This window comes from Anomaloglossus baeobatrachus, chromosome 12 (assembly GCF_048569485.1).
Source record: "Anomaloglossus baeobatrachus isolate aAnoBae1 chromosome 12, aAnoBae1.hap1, whole genome shotgun sequence".
NCBI lineage: Eukaryota > Metazoa > Chordata > Amphibia > Anura > Aromobatidae > Anomaloglossus > Anomaloglossus baeobatrachus.
In genome coordinates, this window is record NC_134364.1 from 87,718,560 (window position 1) to 87,739,591 (window position 21,032).

At 48.1% G+C, this 21,032-nt stretch overlaps 1 protein-coding gene across 3 annotated transcripts in view; it reads left to right on the top strand.

Annotated features, from left to right (window-relative positions):
• The window catches only part of ARHGEF2 (Rho/Rac guanine nucleotide exchange factor 2), a 166,837-nt gene that overhangs the window by 91,631 nt on the left and 54,174 nt on the right, over window positions 1-21,032 (top strand). Inside the window, exon 1 of one of the 3 annotated variants that reach the window (XM_075330733.1) lies at window positions 1,151-1,364. The exons of the other annotated variants lie outside the window; for them this stretch is intronic. Coding sequence (XP_075186848.1) covers window positions 1,302-1,364 — 63 coding nt within the window. The 5' untranslated portion in view covers window positions 1,151-1,301. Of the gene's footprint in view, window positions 1-1,150; window positions 1,365-21,032 lie in introns of those variants that run through there. 3 annotated transcript variants of the gene reach the window in all.

Here is a 21,032-nt window from a genome sequence, read left to right on the forward strand (position 1 = left end):
GATAATGACGCTGACACTGGGGGTACAGGATAATGGCACTGACACTGGGGGTACAGGATAATGACACTGCCACTGGGGGTACAGGATAATGACGCTGACACTGGGGGTACAGGATAATGACACTGCCACTGGGGGTACAGGATAATGACACTGACACTGGGGGTACAGGATAATGACACTGCCACTGGGGGTACAGGATAATGGCACTGACACTGGGGGTACAGGATAATGACGCTGACACTGGGGGTACAGGATAATGGCACTGACACTGGGGGTACAGGATAATGACGCTGACACTGGGGGTACAGGATAATGACGCTGACACTGGGGGTACAGGATAATGACACTGACACTGGGGGTACAGGATAATGACACTGGGGGTACAGGATAATGACACTGACACTGGGGGTACAGGATAATGACACTGACACTGGGGGTACAGGATAATGACACTGACACTGGGGGTACAGGATAATGACACTGACACTGGGGGTACAGGATAATGACGCTGACACTGGGGGTACAGGATAATGACACTGACACTGGGGGTACAGGATAATGACACTGGGGGTACAGGATAATGACACTGACACTGGGGGTACAGGATACTGCCATAGTGACACTAGGGGTACAGGATAATGACACTGGGGGTACAGGATAATGACACTGACACTGGGGGTACAGGATAATGGCACTGACACTGGGGGTACAGGATAATGACACTGGAGGTACAGGATAATGACACTGACACTGGGGGTACAGGATAATGACACTGACACTGGGGGTACAGGATACTGCCATAGTGACACTAGGGGTGCAGGATAATGACATTTGGGGAATATTGGGGATGTCATACATTATTAACTATTCCTTCGCTGTTGCAGTAGATGGAGCTGCTGACGGTTGCACGACTTGAGGTGCTGGTGGGGTTCGCACACAAGAGGCGCCTTGTTATGGTGTCGCTGCTCTGTCATCTCTGGAGGGTTAATGGAGGAATAATAGTGTACAACAGCTGCACTGTGCAGAGGCGTCCGGCTTCCCCCAACCCCCCTCCGCCCCACACCCCTCCTCTCCTCTGTAGTGGGATGGGAAGGTCTGGGTCTGGGAGCCGGGAGGGGGTGGAGGGGTTTGGTTTTGAATTCTATAGTGGAGGCTGTGGCTTCCTGTGACTAGATGCACACTGGCAGCGTGCGAGCTCTGTCTTTCTGGGCAAGAGGTAGTGAAACTCTGTAGATTTTATAAAAACTGGAGGGGGCCAAAGAGAGGAGCCGCCCGATTTCTACCAGCTGCCCTAGGAGGATATGTCTCGGATAGAGCCTTTCTCAAGAGCTCGTTCAGACCGGTCTAAGGAGGCAGCCCTGAAGGTCAGTGCTTTGCTTCCTTTTGTCTCTGGGGGTCGTGTCTCCTGCAGAGGGAATTCGGGATAGGCATATGGAACCAATAGAGAAAATATAAATTCTGTATGGGTTTTGGGTGGTGGAGATTTCGTCCTGGGTTTCCATTGTTCAACCTTGTGCATAGGTCACACTTGCCATCTGTCACGACGTAAAGGGGGATGTAGACCGCACCTTATTTCTTGATGGTCAGTAAATAAACACGCTAATTGTAGAAATATAAAGCAAGAAAGAACACTTTAGTCTCCTATTAACATAGACGGACTCCTGTGATATTTGGTCCATAGGGTCTTTCACCCAACCATGATCACTCTGAAGCACGCGATACCTACCCTCCTTGAGTGCCATGTGGCTACCGCTCGAACACTCACGTGCCAGCAAAAATTCCCTAAAAGACGTTCGATTTCCTTCGTACCATATTTTTACCCTTTACCATCACCAGGTGATGAGAGGTATCTGATACTTTTATTTCGGACATGGGTCTATATGCAGTTCAGATATTTTTTTGTTGACAAAAGTCCGATGTTTGTCACAAGGTTAGCGGTTATAATTATCCTCGTTCGCATTGATGGGTACACATATGAGTAGCAGTGTCGGTAATCTCGTATCATCTCATTCCTCACATTACATTTTCGCCATAATTCGGGAAACTTATTATAAAAAGTTACTAACTGGACATTTTTGTGACGTCACTCAAAATTTGCAGAGTGTATTGATAATTGTTCAACTCATTGCCACATTGACAGCTGTAGGATTATTGTCTCCTTGATTTGTCAAATTAGTTGATTGACAGCTGAGTTGTCAACTTAGATGATTGTTGTCTTGGTTATCCGGTTGGATCGTGGATGGCTTGGTTATCCGGTTGGATCGTAGATGGCTTGGTTATCCGGTTGGGTCGTGGATGGCTTGGTTATCACGTTGGGTCGTGGATGGCTTGGTTATCACGTTGGGTCGTGGATGGCTTGGTTATCACGTTGGGTCGTGGATGGCTTGGTTATCACGTTGGGTCGTGGATGGCTTGGTTATCACGTTGGGTCGTGGATGGCTTGGTTATCACGTTGGGTCGTGGATGGCTTGGTTATCACGTTGGGTCGTGGATGGCTTGGTTATCACGTTGGGTCGTGGATGGCTTGGTTATCACGTTGGGTCGTGGATGGCTTGGTTATCACGTTGGGTCGTGGATGGCTTGGTTATCACGTTGGGTCGTGAATGGCTTGGTTATCAGGTTGGGTCGTGGATGGCTTGGTTATCAGATTAGGTGGACCTCAGGCCGATTGTCAGGTGAAGAGCAGATCCTATGAATTGTCAAGTTCGATTATGATCTCCTGGGTGGTCATGTTAGTTGATGGACGTCTTCGTTGTCAGGCGAGATGCTAATCCTCTAGACTGTCAACTTAGTTGATGGACAGCTTCATTGTCAGGTATGCAGACAGAATGTTGTGTTGTCAGATTAGATTTTGCACAACTGGAGTCTGTGTTTTAGATTATGATCTTTTGGGTGGTCAGGTTCACAAGAGCATTGTTTACAGACAGCTAATATGATAAATTGTGGTGTAGACAGTTTGGATGATGGACAATTGGGTTGCCGGATTAAATATTGGGCAATTAGTATTATCAAATGAATAGTCTGACATCCCATATTCAGTAGTCATGTGTCAGGTCCCGGGAAGTTGCTCAGAGACCTCAGACAATGTAGAACTTTTCTGTAAGATCAGGTCACGGTCATCAGTGTTGAGGAGGAAGCTGCTGGGCCTTTGTGTTGTGATATTTGTGTGTTGTGGTGGTGTTATGACTGCCGCTCCCTGACATCTGGGCGTCCAGATAAGCAGCTGGACAGTAGAGATTATAATGAATCGCGGGTCCCTTGTTTTTATAGTTTACATTTCTGTGTTTCAGGTTGTCACAGTTTACCCTACCACGTCGTAGGTTATTAAACTCTGCATTACTGTGTTCCATCCTGTTACAGTCGATGCTACTGCGTTTCAGGTTACTACAATCTGCGTTACCGTGGTCTATGCTGTGTTTCAGGTTACAACCTGCGTTACCGCGTTCCATCTTGTTACAGTCTACACTACTGCTTTTTAGGTTATTACAATCTGCGTTATTAGTCTACACTACTGTGTTTCAGGTCAGTGCAGTCGCTAATACACTCCCAAGTTTTTACACATCATTGTTATTGCTTTTGATCTTAATAAAGTCTGCGCTACTCTGTTCCAGGCTATTACAGTCTTCGTTAGTACGTTTCTGATTATTATAGTGTACGTTACTGTATTCCAAGTTGTTGTTCCAGCATATTGGAGATTGCGTTACTGGTTATTAGTTTACATTATTGCGTTTCAGGTTATTAGTCTGTTATTACGTTCCATTACAGTTTGCATTAATGCTTTCCAAGCTATTACTATCAGCTTTATGGTGTTCCAGTTTCCTATAGCCCGCATTACAGTTTTCCAGGTTGTTATAGTTGGTGTTCCAGGTTATTACAGATCCTGAATCCGGTTGAGTTATCCCCTTTATCACCACTTTTACTTTGTTCTGTGAGTCTGGTTACGGTAGGGTTAATCTAAAATAGGCAGTTGAGTGAACTTCTCCTTTTGTCAGATAGTACAGCAGGAGGGCGGCACTACACTGTGCAGTCTTGTGTCACATTTAACTTTACATACAATTGCTGCAAAAAATGTGGCGTAACAACGAGGCCTGGTTATACAGGGGTGGGAAACTTTTTTTTTTAGCATGTATTGAAAAGTTTTTCATCTGGGATACCTCATTTGTGTGACGGATGCTGCCACGTCAAGAAATGGGCAACGGGTAACCCAGATTAGCAGGTTGGTCTCCAGGTAATGGAGGGCGGAGGAATCTGTGTAATACCTTCTTATTTCACAACTTTCCATGGAATAAACACCTTGGGAAGTGGGTCTGTGTAAGGAGAGGATTAATGACAGAACCCTCTTCAGAGGTGGTAGATAGATGCAGGCTAGACACCGAGATTATGCGTAATCATGATATGGCAGGTTTCCTCACACAGTAATGAGTAACCATACGGGTAATTAGTGGGTGCTACTGGTGAATCACAAGTGTGATGCCATGTAGTGATCAGAACAAATATGCTGGTTGGATTACAGAAACCCCAGAACCGGAGATGCTCAGTCACTGTATTTAATCTGATCATCTGGGGTACTGCGTGCTGAGCAGTGCATCGAATCCCATCATGTGGGATACTGCGTGCTGAGCAGTGCATCGGATCCCATCATGTGCAATACTGACTGCTGAGCAGTGCATCGGATCCCATCATGTGGGGTACTGCGTGCTGAGCAGTGCATCGGATCCCATCATGTGGGGTACTGTGTGCTGAGCAGTGCATCGGATCCCATCATGTGCAATACTGACTGCTGAGCAGTGCATCGGATCCCATCATGTGGGATACTGTGTGCTGAGCAGTGCATTGGATCCCATCATGTGCAATACTGACTGAACAGTGCATCGGATCCCATCATGTGGGATACTGTGTGCTGAGCAGTTCATCGGATCCCATCATGTGCAATACTGACTGCTGAGCAGTGCATCGGATCCCATCATGTGGGGTACTGCGTGCTGAGCAGTGCATCGGATCCCATCATGTGCAATACTGACTGCTGAGCAGTGCATCGGATCCCATCATGTGGGATACTGTGTGCTGAGCAGTGCATCGGATCCCATCATGTGGGGTACTGTGTGCTGAGCAGTGCATCGGATCCCATCATGTGGGGTACTGCGTGCTGAGCAGTGCATCGGATCCCATCATGTGCAATACTGACTGCTGAGCAGTGCATCGGATCCCATCATGTGGGGTACTGCGTGCTGAGCAGTGCATCGGATCCCATCATGTGCAATACTGACTGCTGAGCAGTGCATCGGATCCCATCATGTGGGATACTGTGTGCTGAGCAGTGCATCGGATCCCATCATGTGGGGTACTGCGTGCTGAGCAGTGCATCGAATCCCATCATGTGCAATACTGACTGCTGAGCAGTGCATCGGATCCCATCATGTGGGATACTGTGTGCTGAGCAGTGCATCGGATCCCATCATGTGGGATACTGCGTGCTGAGCAGTGCATCGGATCCCATCATGTGGGATACTGCGTGCTGAGCAGTGCATCGGATCCCATCATGTGCAATACTGACTGCTGAGCAGTGCATCGGATCCCATCATGTGGGGTACTGCGTGCTGAGCAGTGCATCGGATCCCATCATGTGGGGTACTGTGTGCTGAGCAGTGCATCGGATCCCATCATGTGCAATACTGACTGCTGAGCAGTGCATCGGATCCCATCATGTGGGATACTGTGTGCTGAGCAGTGCATTGGATCCCATCATGTGGGGTACTGCGTGCTGAGCAGTGCATCGGATCCCATCATGTGGGGTACTGTGTGCTGAGCAGTTCATCGGATCCCATCATGTGCAATACTGACTGCTGAGCAGTGCATCGGATCCCATCATGTGGGGTACTGCGTGCTGAGCAGTGCATCGGATCCCATCATGTGCAATACTGACTGCTGAGCAGTGCATCGGATCCCATCATGTGGGATACTGTGTGCTGAGCAGTGCATCGGATCCCATCATGTGGGGTACTGTGTGCTGAGCAGTGCATCGGATCCCATCATGTGGGGTACTGCGTGCTGAGCAGTGCATCGGATCCCATCATGTGCAATACTGACTGCTGAGCAGTGCATCGGATCCCATCATGTGGGGTACTGCGTGCTGAGCAGTGCATCGGATCCCATCATGTGCAATACTGACTGCTGAACAGTGCATCGGATCCCATCATGTGGGATACTGTCTGCTGAGCAGTTCATCGGATCCCATCATGTGCAATACTGACTGCTGAGCAGTGCATCGGATCCCATCATGTGGGATACTGCGTGCTGAGCAGTGCATCGGATCCCATCATGTGGGATACTGTGTGCTGAGCAGTGCATCGGATCCCATCATGTGCAATACTGTGTGCTGAGCAGTGCATCGGATCCCATCATGTGGGGTACTGTGTGCTGAGCAGTTCATCGGATCCCATCATGTGCAATACTGACTGCTGAGCAGTGCATCGGATCCCATCATGTGGGATACTGTGTGCTGAGCAGTGCATCGGATCCCATCATGTGGGGTACTGTGTGCTGAGCAGTGCATCGGATCCCATCATGTGGGGTACTGCGTGCTGAGCAGTGCATCGGATCCCATCATGTGCAATACTGACTGCTGAGCAGTGCATCGGATCCCATCATGTGGGGTACTGCGTGCTGAGCAGTGCATCGGATCCCATCATGTGCAATACTGACTGCTGAGCAGTGCATCGGATCCCATCATGTGCAATACTGTGTGCTGAGCAGTGCATCGGATCCCATCATGTGGGGTACTGTGTGCTGAGCAGTGCATCGGATCCCATCATGTGGGGTACTGCGTGCTGAGCAGTGCATCGGATCCCATCATGTGCAATACTGACTGCTGAGCAGTGCATCGGATCCCATCATGTGGGATACTGTGTGCTGAGCAGTGCATCGGATCCCATGATGTGGGGTACTGTGTGCTGAGCAGTGCATTGGATCCCATCATGTGGGGTACTGTGTGCTGAGCAGTGCATCGGATCCCATCATGTGGGGTACTGTGTGCTGAGCAGTGCATCGGATCCCATCATGTGGGGTACTGTGTGCTGAGCAGTGCATCGGATCCCATCATGTGCAATACTGACTGCTGAGCCGGGCATCGGATCCCATCATGTGGGGTACTGCGTGCTGAGCAGTGCATCGAATCCCATCATGTGCAATACTGACTGCTGAGCCGGGCATCGGATCCCATCATGTGCAATACTGACTGCTGAGCCGGGCATCGGATCCCATCATGTGGGGTACTGCGTGCTGAGCAGTGCATCGGATCCCATCATGTGGGGTACTGTGTGCTGAGCAGTGCATCGGATCCCATCATGTGGGATACTGCGTGCTGAGCAGTGCATCGGATCCCATCATGTGGGGTACTGTGTGCTGAGCAGTGCATTGGATCCCATCATGTGGGGTACTGTGTGCTGAGCAGTGCATCGGATCCCATGATGTGGGGTACTGTGTGCTGAGCAGTGCATTGGATCCCATCATGTGGGGTACTGTGTGCTGAGCAGTGCATCGGATCCCATCATGTGGGGTACTGTGTGCTGAGCAGTGCATCGGATCCCATCATGTGGGGTACTGTGTGCTGAGCAGTGCATCGGATCCCATCATGTGGGGTACTGCGTGCTGAGCAGTGCATCGAATCCCATCATGTGCAATACTGTGTGCTGAGCCGGGCATCGGATCCCATCATGTGGGGTACTGCGTGCTGAGCAGTGCATCGGATCCCATCATGTGGGGTACTGCGTGCTGAGCAGTGCATCGGATCCCATCATGTGGGGTACTGCGTGCTGAGCCGGGCATCGGATCCCATCATGTGGGGTACTGCGTGCTGAGCCGGGCATCGGATCCCATCATGTGGGGTACTGCGTGCTGAGCAGTGCATCGGATCCCATCATGTGGGGTACTGCGTGCTGAGCAGTGCATCGGATCCCATCATGTGGGGTACTGCGTGCTGAGCAGTGCATCGGATCCCATCATGTGGGGTACTGCGTGCTGAGCAGTGCATCGGATCCCATCATGTGGGGTACTGCGTGCTGAGCAGTGCATTGGATCCCATCATGTGGGGTACTGCGTGCTGAGCAGTGCATCGGATCCCATCATGTGGGGTACTGCGTGCTGAGCAGTGCATCGGATCCCATCATGTGGGGTACTGCGTGCTGAGCAGTGCATCGGATCCCATCATGTGGGATACTGTGTGCTGAGCAGTGCATCGGATCCCATCATGTGGGGTACTGCGTGCTGAGCAGTGCATTGGATCCCATCATGTGCAATACTGACTGCTGAGCAGTGCATCGGATCCCATCATGTGGGATACTGTGTGCTGAGCAGTGCATCGGATCCCATCATGTGGGATACTGCGTGCTGAGCAGTGCATCGGATCCCATCATGTGGGGTACTGTGTGCTGAGCAGTGCATCGGATCCCATCATGTGCAATACTGACTGCTGAGCAGTGCATCGGATCCCATCATGTGGGGTACTGCGTGCTGAGCAGTGCATCGGATCCCATCATGTGGGATACTGCGTGCTGAGCAGTGCATCGGATCCCATCATGTGCAATACTGACTGCTGAGCAGTGCATCGGATCCCATCATGTGGGATACTGTGTGCTGAGCAGTGCATCGGATCCCATCATGTGGGGTACTGCGTGCTGAGCAGTGCATTGGATCCCATCATGTGGGGTACTGCGTGCTGAGCAGTGCATCGGATCCCATCATGTGGGGTACTGCGTGCTGAGCAGTGCATCGGATCCCATCATGTGGGGTACTGCGTGCTGAGCCGGGCATCGGATCCCATCATGTGGGGTACTGCGTGCTGAGCCGGGCATCGGATCCCATCATGTGGGGTACTGCGTGCTGAGCAGTGCATCGAATCCCATCATGTGCAATACTGTGTGCTGAGCCGGGCATCGGATCCCATCATGTGGGGTACTGCGTGCTGAGCAGTGCATCGGATCCCATCATGTGGGGTACTGCGTGCTGAGCAGTGCATCGGATCCCATCATGTGGGGTACTGCGTGCTGAGCCGGGCATCGGATCCCATCATGTGGGGTACTGCGTGCTGAGCCGGGCATCGGATCCCATCATGTGGGGTACTGCGTGCTGAGCAGTGCATCGGATCCCATCATGTGGGGTACTGTGTGCTGAGCCGGGCATCGGATCCCATCATGTGGGGTACTGCGTGCTGAGCAGTGCATCGGATCCCATCATGTGGGGTACTGCGTGCTGAGCCGGGCATCGGATCCCATCATGTGGGGTACTGCGTGCTGAGCCGGGCATCGGATCCCATCATGTGGGGTACTGCGTGCTGAGCAGTGCATCGGATCCCATCATGTGGGGTACTGCGTGCTGAGCCGGGCATCGGATCCCATCATGTGGGGTACTGTGTGCTGAGCAGTGCATCGGATCCCATCATGTGGGGTACTGTGTGCTGAGCAGTGCATCGGATCCCATCATGTGCAATACTGACTGCTGAGCCGGGTATCGGATCCCATCATGTGGGGTACTGTGTGCTGAGCAGTGCATCGGATCCCATGATGTGGGATACATTCTGCTGGTGTATGATCAGTAACTCCATATGATGTTGGTCCTCCATATGCCAGTTATTTGCACAGATAAGAGGAGGATGCTGAAAACACGTGACCATGGAGAGCGGGCACCAGGGGGCGCTGCACATGAGCAGTCTGACTATAAGCTGGTACTTATCTCATCTTTGAAATCCCCAAATGTCGCAAGGCTCATACTTAACGTTGCAGACCCTGGGTTTGGGTTACTGTTGTCTGGTAATATAGAAAAATAGGACGTACAAATATCTTAGTATGCACCAGGTGGGTACATAGTTTCACTAATCCACTATCCAGGATACAGTGTCTGATATAAGTTCAATAATTAGGTCATAATTTGTGGAAGGGTCTCGGTTTTACCAGATTTTCTACTTTGCCAGAGTCAGCAAAGGCAAGAACTGGATTAATAGAGGCCAGATAATAAGAATCTCCCTTGGCATCGTATCATACGGCAGGAAGCGGAGGCGTCTTCTCATATTTTTTATTTCCCCTCCCACATCTGCCAGTAGGACCCAATGACGTGAACTAATAAGTGGGCACGATGAGGGATTTTCTTTGTTTTTCCCCTTAGCCTTGAATCGCGTGGTGAGACACGATACAGCGCTGCATTGTGTGGCACCTGGTCGTCAACTACATCAAATATTTTCCTCCGTTACGCTGGGGCCATGAGCTTTATTAAAAGGAGAGTTAGAATTTCCTCCATCAGAACTTACGAGGGAAAGTGCTTTCTATAATTAAATCTATTGATATCTAAAACGTAATATTTTCTGTCCCATCTGACATTTGCACTCAAAATCTCTGTGTTTTGTCCGATATGAGAAATTCCGGGCTGATTTGCATGTTTACAATGGGGGGTGAATAAGTTCAGGGGGACCTTGTAAGTATGTGGTCCAGAGATGACATTACCGGGGAAAAGTCATTGGTCACTGACATTTTTTTGAGATTTTATATAGTCCTTTTTGGAGGATCGTTGTGGACAGTCGGTCCGTTTGTTTTTTGTCTTTGCTGGCTTTTTTTTTCCCCTTCAGGCTCTCTCTCATCCCATCCCTACTGAGCAACTATTGTTTTGTGAAATAAAGTGATCAGACATGGCCATTGTCCAGAGTGAGTCGGGTGTGGAGGAAAATGGGGGGGGTGAGACCTAGGAAGTACAGAGGCCGATGTTATCCAGGTCACCGACTAATGGAAAATCTATAGAACAGAAGGCGTCTGAGACAAAAGTATCGGCAATACTGGAGCAAGGCAGAATCAGGAGAACTTGCAAGAAACGGATGACATCACTGATCTCTGGGGATGGATAGGCGGCATTCTCAGTGATGTCACCGCCAATCTCTGGTGATGGATAGGCGGCATTCTCAGTGATGTCACTGCTGATCTCTAGTGATGGATAGGCGGCGTTCTCAGTGATGTCATCACTGATCTCTGGGGATGGATAGGCGGCATTCTCAGTGATGTCACCGCCAATCTCTGGTGATGGATAGGCGGCATTCTCAGTGATGTCACTGCTGATCTCTAGTGATGGATAGGCGGCGTTCTCAGTGATGTCATCACTGATCTCTGGGGATGGATAGGCGGCATTCTCAGTGATGTCACCGCCAATCTCTGGTGATGGATAGGCGGCATTCTCAGTGATGTCACTGCTGATCTCTAGTGATGGATAGGTGGTGTTCTCAGTGATGTCACCGCCAATCTCTGGTGATGGATAGGCGGCATTCTCAGTGATGTCACTGCTGATCTCTAGTGATGGATAGGCGGCGTTCTCAGTGATGTCATCACTGATCTCTGGGGATGGATAGGCGGCATTCTCAGTGATGTCACCGCCAATCTCTGGTGATGGATAGGCGGCATTCTCAGTGATGTCACTGCTGATCTCTGGTGATGGATAGGCGGCATTCTCAGTGATGTCACAGCTGATCTCTAGTGATGGATAGGCGGCATTCTCAGTGATGTCACTGCTGATCTCTGGCGATGGATAGGCGGCATTCTCAGTGATGTCACCGCCAATCTCTGGTGATGGATAGGTGACGTACTCAGTGATATCACCGCTGAGTTTTTGCTGTCAGATTGGACCCTGTCCATCTTTTGATAAAGATACTGTTTATGGACTCATGTGGTGAGGTGGACTCACTAAGCTGTAGGTTTGGGTGAGCAGCATAGTGAAGCTGTTCAGGTTTTGATGGATGACATATGGATCAGCACAGCCGGCTTTGCAGGATCTCAGACAAACAAGCAGAGCTGGTAGCTCAGTTGAAGCAGAGCCAGGTATCTTCCAGCAGGAAAATGGGGAATCACAGGAATAAACAGACAAGTATATATACTGGAGACTTGCTTGAAGAAATTAGTTACCTTGATTACAAAGGCCATGCGTGAACAGCATGAAGAACAGTTATGTAAAACTGGTAACTTTCTACGAGGGGCTGCTGATAAGTCTTTGGCTTTGTGATCTTTTTTTGTTTCTATGGTAACAAATGTTGCATCACATGAAAGCCTATGTGTGTAATGTATGTTTTCAAAATGTTGTGTTTGTTGCTTATGGCAACAGTGTTTTACGCACGCGGGAAAACAAAATGGCGGCGTCTAATGCGATATTCACAGCAACTGAGAGCAGAGGAGGGATAAAATAAATTGTTTCTGCAAGGAAAGTCCGAGAAGGATATTCATGGTGATATGTCGCAGACATTGGGGGATCAATTCCCTTCATATTCCACAGTTAAGAACTGGGTTGCCAAATTTAAAACTGGCCACTTTAGCACCAGTGATGAGGAACGTCCTGGACGACCGAGAGTGGCTGTTGTTCTGGAGATCGTCGATGCTGTGCACAATCTCATACTGGAGAATCGACGAATTTCAGCTAAAGCAATAGCAGATATCATGGGGATTTCCCGTGAACGTGTTTGTGTCATTATCAATGAACATTTGGACATGAGGACGCGTTCTGCAAAGTGGGTCCCCAAATGTTTGACAATAGATTAGAGAAGTATGCGAGTGAACACTTCCCGATCCATTTGTCAGTGTTTCCGGAGTAATAAGAACTTCCTGGATCGAGTGGTCACTATGGATGAGACCTGGATTTATTTGTATGTCCCTGAAAACAACGAGCAGTCAAAAGAGTGGAGGCACAGGGGTTCTCCTCGTCCAAAGAAGTTTAGGGTGCAAAAATCAGCCACTAAGGTGATTGGGTCTGTGTTCTGGGATAAGGAGGGTGTGCTGCTAGTGGACTACCTTCAAAAGGGTTCTACCATCAATGCAAGGTATTACATTCAACATTTGTACCAACTGAAGGCCAAAAGGTGAGGCAAGCTGTCCAAAGCAAACTTGTTCCTGCAAGACAATGCCTCCGCTCACACTGCACAAGCGACCACGGCAAAACTGGCAGAGCTGGGCTTCCAGCTGGTTGACCACCCACCTTATTCACTAGATCTAACTCCCTCCGACTATCATCTGTTTCAAAACCTGAAGAAACACCTGAAGGGTACCAAATTTCACACCATTTCTGATGCCATGGCTGCTACAGATGTCTGGTTTGAGGCACAACCGAAATCTTTCTTTTTGTTAGGCTTACAGAGCTTGGAATACCGATGTAAGAAGTGTGCTGACATCAGTGGAGAGTATGTAGAATAAATGTAAAGTTTCATCATCCTATCTCGATTCTTTCTGGAAAAAGCCAAATACTTATCAGCAGTCCCTCGTAGCTGGTGTGGACCTCACCTACTGGATAGAGTTTTGAAATAATGCTGTTGCGTGGAACTAAGGAGCAGTGGAAGAGATGTTAAAACACCTTGCTGCAGCTGAGCCAAACTAGAAGCAACTGTGGACAATACACAAGTAGCCTGGCTGGGAATTCTGGGCCCTGCAAGAACCTGCCTTAAAAGCTCTAGGATGATGGTACCAGAGGAATTCGCCAAGTGAGGAGTACGGCAAAGGTAGGCGGCCAAAGTAGAAGGGAGCAAGGCCCAGCACTGGAGCTGAGAAATGTGAGTAATGGATAAACCGTATCGATCTACAGCGACAAAATGAAACGCAAGCTTTGAGTGGGGTGTTTTCTGGGATGTTAGTGGTCCATAGATAGTGGATTTTCTCAGGCCACAAGCCACGCGGGAGATGACTGTAAACAGCTGTCACTGGTCACACGTTTCACAGCCTCTGACCAGCATCCAGTCACATCATTGTGTAATCTCGCAGCATCTGCAGAGATGAAAAGGGATGTGAGGACTCGTCTTCCAAAAATAATGCCTGTACATAATCACCCGCTGATTGCTCGCTCTCCAAGCAGGAAAGAGCATTTATCCAGATTTGTAATTCTAGGCCGATTTAACCCCCTGCTGACTGAGACATATCTGCATCTCCAAGCTGTGAATATCTGGTAATTCTGACGGAACTGAATAACGTAGGCGTTACTAACCGTATATTCATGATGAACAGTAACAATATCAAGTTTCCAGTTCTAAAGTTTTTCTGTATTATTCAGTAGTACCCCCCGATCACCAGGACATAGAGCGGTGATATCACTGTATGTACATCACTGATGAGAGGTCACTATAGTGATCAGTTCTAATGCCAGATCACCAGGACATAGAGCGGTGAGGTCACTATAGTGATCAGTAGTACCCCCAGATTACCAGGACATAAATTTGTGATATCCCTGGTGTGATGTCACTATAGTGATCAGTACTACCCCCAGATCATCAGGACATAGAGCGGTGATATCACTGTATGTACATCACTGATCAGAGGTCATTATAGTGATCAGTTCTAATGCCAGATCCCCAGGACATAGAGCGATGATATCACTGGTGAGGTCACTATAGTGATCAGTAGTACCCCCAGATCACTAGGACATAGATTGGTGATATCACTGGAGAGGTCACTATAGTGATCAGTACCTCCCACAGATCACCAGGACATAGATTGGTGAGGTCACTATAGTGATTAATACTACCCACAGATCACCAGGACATAGATTGGTGAGGTCACTGTAGTGATTAATACTACCCACAGATCACCAGGACATAGATTGGTGAGGTCACTATAGTGATTAATACTACCCACAGATCACCAGGACATAGATTGGTGATATCGCTGGTGAGAGGTCACTATAGTGATCAGTACTACACTCAGATCACCAGGACAAGAACTAGTGACCTCACTATATTGCCTTTTGTCTGATTCCCAGTGTATGTAATATGACTCGTATTTCAGGTTAGTGCTTCACATAACATCAGTTCTTTACTTTGTGAATATTATTATTAAGCCGCATACTATTACTTTATGGCTGTATTATGAAATGCTCGCACCACATTATTATCTCTGTAGGGTCCCGTGAGCTGCCATTGAAATATATAAGCCATAATATATTGTGTGACAGGATAATGACAGCGTGTATATAATTAATACAGCATTGTGTCATTATAAATCTGTCTCCAGTTTAGCTATACGCGGTGTGTAGGTTGCTTTAACTCCAGGCCCTGAGCGGCCCAAACCTCCTTATTGCCCAATAAGTGGAAAACTGTATTATATAGGATATGTGTTAAGACAACAATCTTCATGTCAACACTTCCCATTCTGCTTTTTTAGCTTTGTCACGGGAACAATGTATTGGATTCCCCATCCACATCATTTTTCGCATCCTGATCGACTGTAATAGTGGAAGTTTTGAGCAGACGTTGATGTGATTAGTGGTCTGAATCCATAAGGCACCAATATGGCAGGAAGTGTCAAGAAAATCAGCACTTCCTCTTCTGTAGGTTCAGCGGGGACAATGTTTAGGCTTCATCACCAACAATAACAATGTTGATTTTTGTAAATTGTCTCAAAAAACATAGCAGGAACCAACCAGACTGACATTTTCCTGACAATGGGGGCTTTTTAATGTATAAGATCCCTGGTAACCGTACTGGGAATAGGAGATGGAAGCCATGGAGGTGATGTGGATGATATGGCAGCAGTCCAGGATGGGGGTCTGGAATACTTCAGACGTTCCGCCTGTCCAACCTTCTCAGATCAAAGGCCTTGAAGTACATTCATGTAACCAGTCCATTGTGATTATAAGCTAGCAGAGTGTAGAAGTCTCTGAATTTCGCCCTGCCCTTTCCTTCCTATTCACTTTCTTCTGTGGTCTGAGTATTTCTCCTCCTAATAGTACATACATCACATTATTCTTTATTCCAAGAAGCTAAGATCTGGACTCTTGTATGCTGGATACCTTCCAATAAAAGTCTGATTCTGCTAAATATTTTTTTTTAATTGATAATTATATATAATGGACTTACAAGTAGAAAATTATGATGACCCTACATCTCTCTGTAGTAGTACAAGCTCAATTATTGTTCATACAGGAGCTTGGATCTCAGCTTCTATTTGTAACACTGGTGCCGTCTCATGAAGACCTTTGGGCCTATTTTAGGCACCGGGTGTGACTGCTATCCCTAGTGTTACAGCCCTGGCCTGCATCTGGCTGGTAAGGTATTGCTGGCAGCATTGTGCAGACCCTGTTTTTGTAGGATTTCCTGTAGGAGCGCTGGTTTCCTCTCTGCTCTGTATTCTATGTGCCCAAAGCGGGGAAACTGGACTGAGAGCTCAGCTGCAAGAGCTGTTGTGTCTGGATACATTTGTGATTGTATATCCAGCATGTTTTTTTTAGCTTCTGGAGTTGAAAAGGCAAATAACAAAAAAGAAAGATAAATTTGCAGAAGGTCAGAAACTACCCGAACATTTCCAAATACAAGTTCATAAAGGATGAAGCTGTAAAGCCCCTGTCACGTTTAACGACTTTCCAACAATCCCGACAACGATATGACCTGATAGGGATCGCTGGTAAGTCGCTACGTGGTCGCTGGTGAGATGCCACACAGTCAGATCTTCCCAACGATACAGCGACCGTACCGACCTATATAACGATCTCGGTGGTCGTTGGAACCCTGTCACACGTCTGTGTGCACGCCTATGTGGCTGTACGTGTCTGAGCTCTGAGTCATCAACGAGGGCGTTGGTAAGGCGTCAAACACACCGATGCATCCTGCCCAGCAGGACCTCGACGATCAAAAAAATGGTCCAGGCCATTCCGACACGACCAGCGATCTCACAGCAGGGGCCTGGTCGCTGCTATGTGTCAATCGTAGCGAGATCACTGGCGAGATCGTTGTTGCGTCACATAATCTGTGACTCGGCAGCGATCTCGCTAGCAATCTCGCACCTTAACAATGCCTGTCTTACTGGTTTAACCCCATCTTAAGATACCAACTTGTTGATTTTATAAGATGTGTTAATACAGGTTATTTGGTCATAACACATCAGAATCTTTCTATAGTTTTTCTAGTGCTGGGAATATTAGCTGTGATTGATGTAAGTCACCTTCCTTATCAATGTTCACATTTTGTCAGGCTAGTTAATGTTGCTCTTAAATGCATAGTTCTTTCAAACTACAGGTTGACCTCGATGGGCCTAAGTCTACTTTCAACCTAAAAACTTTGAGTAAGGCTGGGGTCACACGGGGATTACTGCGATCCCCTCGCATGACACTGGGCTCACGCTGGCAGTACAGCAGAGCCGAGTGTCATGCTAGTATCCCTGCGACTGAGGTCCGACTGTGCGAGCGGACCTCAGCTGCGGGGGACGGGCTGGCTCTGCAGAGGGGAGGGACAGATTTCTCTCCATATCTCATTCGTAGCCAGCTATTGCGATTATCGCTCTGCACGCGTGGTACACCGGTGTACTGCGAGTGCAGTGCGATTTTTCTCTTGCCCCATAGACTTGAATGGGTGCGAGAGAAAAGAGTCTCTCATTATAATGGCGGCATGCTGCGATTGTTTTCTCGGTCCGATTAGGGCTGAGAAAATAATCGCTCATGTGCGCTGACACACAGGCTAATATTGGTCCAAGTGGAATGCGATGTTTTATCGCACTCCACTCGCACCGTTTTTCTCGCCGTGTGGCTTAGGCCCAATGGTTATTCTACTATGTAACACACAACAGAATATTGGCAGCCATGTGTAGACACTAAATTCCCATAACACATGGAGATTGTAGGTGTTTTCATAGTGTCTGAGAACACTCTGGGGCAATTGGGTGTTGTATAGTCTTCTTGACAAATTACATGGCAGTGACTCAAGAAAAATTTAACAGGAAAGCGAGGTCAACTTTACCCGGAATATCGCCAGGGAATCTCTGTACTCAGAAGAGTTTTATGTGGTTTACTACACTCACTGCTGCCACTCTCAGGTAAAGTTTTATGTGATTATTACACTCATTGCTGCTTCACTCAGGCAGCCTTTTTGTGCGATTACTACACTCATTCCTGCTTTGCTCAGGCACTCTTTTTGTGCGATTACTACACTCATTGCTGCTTCACTCAGGCAGCCTTTTTGTGCGATTACTACACTCATTCCTGCTTTGCTCAGGCACTCTTTTTGTGCGATTACTACACTCATTGCAGCTTTGCTCAGGCAGCCTTTTTGTGCGATTACTACACTCATTGCAGCTTTCCTCAGGCAGCCTTTTTGTGCGATTACTACACTCATTGCTGCTTTGCTCAGGCAGCCTTTTTGTGCGATTACTACACTCATTGCTGCTTCACTCAGGCAGAGTTTGTAACTACTACACTGATTGCTGCTTCGCTCAGATTTATCGCTACAGCGATCTCGTTGGGGTCACAGATTTTGTGACGCACATCCGGCCGCTGTAGCGATCTCGTTGTGTGTGACTTCTAGGAGCGATTTTGGATCATTGCAAAAACGTCCAAAATCGCTCCTCATTGACATGGGGGTCCTCTCCCAATTATTGCTGCTGTCCCTTAGGCGAAGTTGATCCTCGTCCCTGTGGCAGCACACATCGCTACGTGTGATAACTACTACACTGATTGCTGCTTCGCTCAGATTTATGTTATTACTACACTCTTTCCTGGTTTGCTCAGGCAGCCTTTTTATGTGATTATTACTCATTGCTACTTAACTCAGGCAGCCTTTTTGTACAATTACTACACTCATTGCTACTTCGCTCTGGCAGCCTTTTTATGTGATTACACTCATTGCTGCTTTGCTCAGGCAGCCTTTTTATGTTATTACTACACTGATTGCTACTTCGCTCAGGCACACTTTTTATGTAATAGCTGTTTTCTGGAAACTAAGGTCATCACTGAGGCATGAGGCAGAAAGTTTCGGATCACTACATGCGCCTGGGTACATCCAGATTTTATCGCATCATCATTCAAAAGGGCAGAAAGAACTGACTTGTGCCCCATTGATTGTGAAGAATGGGCAGGACCCGGGTGCTTACCCCAATTACTGGAGGGTATATCTAACTAGATATTAAGGCCTTCATACACCTTAGAGGAAAGCCAGTCAAATCTGTTAATTTTTACCAGGAGCTTTTAACTATCCTCATTGTGTAAGAGGCCATCCCAAAAGATGAAGTGTGGATTAAGGATTGGGCAGTATGAATTGAATTGCCAATATTTTTGTTCTTAGGGGAGACAAGCCGCTCACATATGTCTGCCTACAGGTTACTCCACTTTGCGTCAGTTTTGAGAGACAGCCACTGTCTGAGCATTCACATGTATGGAGGAGTCGGTAAGATGGCTGGCTGTTAGGGTGGCTTTACACGCTACGAGATCGCTACAGCGATCTCGTTGGGGTCACGGATTTGGTGACGCACATCCGCCCGCTGTAGCAATCTCGTTGTGTGTGACTCCTAGGAGCGATTTTGGATCGTTGCAAAAACGTCCAAAATCGCTCCTCGTTGACACGGGGGTCCTCTCCCAATTATCGCTTCTGTCGGTTGGGCGAAGTTGATCCTCGTCCCTGCGGCAGCACACATCGCTACGTGTGACGCTGCAGGAACGAGGAACCTCTCCTTACCTGCCACACGCCAGCAATGAGGAAGGAAGAAGGTGGGCGGGATGTTCATCCCACTCATCTCCGCCCCTCCGCTTTGATTGGGCGGCCGCTTAGTGACGTCACTGTGACGCCGAGCAAACCGCCCCCTTAGAAAGGAGGCGGTTCGCCGGTCACAGCGATGTCGCCAAGCAGGTAAGTACGTGTGACACTGCCATAGCGATAATGTTCGCTACGGCAGCGATCTCCACATATCGGCATAACGATAGGGGCGGGTGCTATCGCTCGCCACTGCTAGCATCGGCTAGCGATGTCGCAGCGTGTAAAGCCCGCTTTAAGCCATGTGTTCATATGTATAATAGATTCGGAAGTGATAGCTGACACCCATATGTTCATTATATTATATAATATATACACACTCTGGATATCAGAAGTTTACATACACTATCAAAAAAGAAATATCTACATTTTTTTTCTCACTATCTGACATGAAATCAGAATAAACCTTTCCCGTTTTAGGTCAATTAAGATTAACAAAATTAATTGCCCTTAAACTATATGACTTGGGTGAAACATTTTGGATCTCCTTCCACAAGCTTCTCGCTATAGTTGGTAGGAACTTGGGCCCATTCCTCCTGACAGAACTGATGTAACTGAGCCATGTATGTAGGTCACCTTGCTCACAATGGCCTTTTCAGCTTTGCCCATAATTTCTCAATAGGCTTGATATCAGGGCTTTGTGATAGCCACTCCAAAACATTGACTTTGTTATCCTTAAGCCTCTTTGTAAGGTTAGGTTCACATTTCCGTCAATTTGTATCAGTCAAAATCCGCGGCTCTGGTAAACAACGGAATCCGTTTGGCGGATTCCGTTGTTCCCATATACTTGTATGAGCGGCGCATTGTGACTGATGACGCTGTGTTGCATCCTCCGCCCGACTGATCAGTCGTGGAATGACTGACCGTCGGGCGGCAGGAACGGAGCATGTCGCGTTTTTTGAGCAGCGGAATCCTTTTGATTTCACTGCGCATGCTCTCTCTCGGCGGCCAAATGATCAGCTGATCGCCCAACAGCCGCCTTCTGTGAGTAATCGGCTGATCACCCGGCGTCCGGCTGCTGTGAGCAATCAGCTGATCACCCGGCAGCCGGCTAATGAGAGCGATCAGCTGATCACCCGGCGGCCAGCTTTTGAGAGTGAACAGATGATCTCCTGGTGGCCGGCTAATGAGAGCGATCAGCTGATCTTCTCTCGCTCGCGTTTTCCAACGGAGTCCGACAATGAATTCTTATTCTTGTCATCCGTTGTACAATGCATCAGTCACAAGCATCAAGCGACGCATGTGACTTATGGAACACAACGGAAATGTGAACCTAGCCTAACCAGTTTGACAGTAGCTTCGGGTCATTGCCCATTTGGAAGATCCTTTTCAGCCCAAGCTTTAAGTTCCTGGCTTATGTCTTGAGATGTTCTTCAGTATCTATATATATAATTGCCTTATTCTGTCTGTCTGTCTGTCTGTCTTGCTCCAAAATTGTGTCCTTACGGTGACACAAAGCTGATTGGCAGCTGGGCTCGCCATGGCCCCGCCCCCCCGCACAGATTGGCCGCTCGCCTCGGCT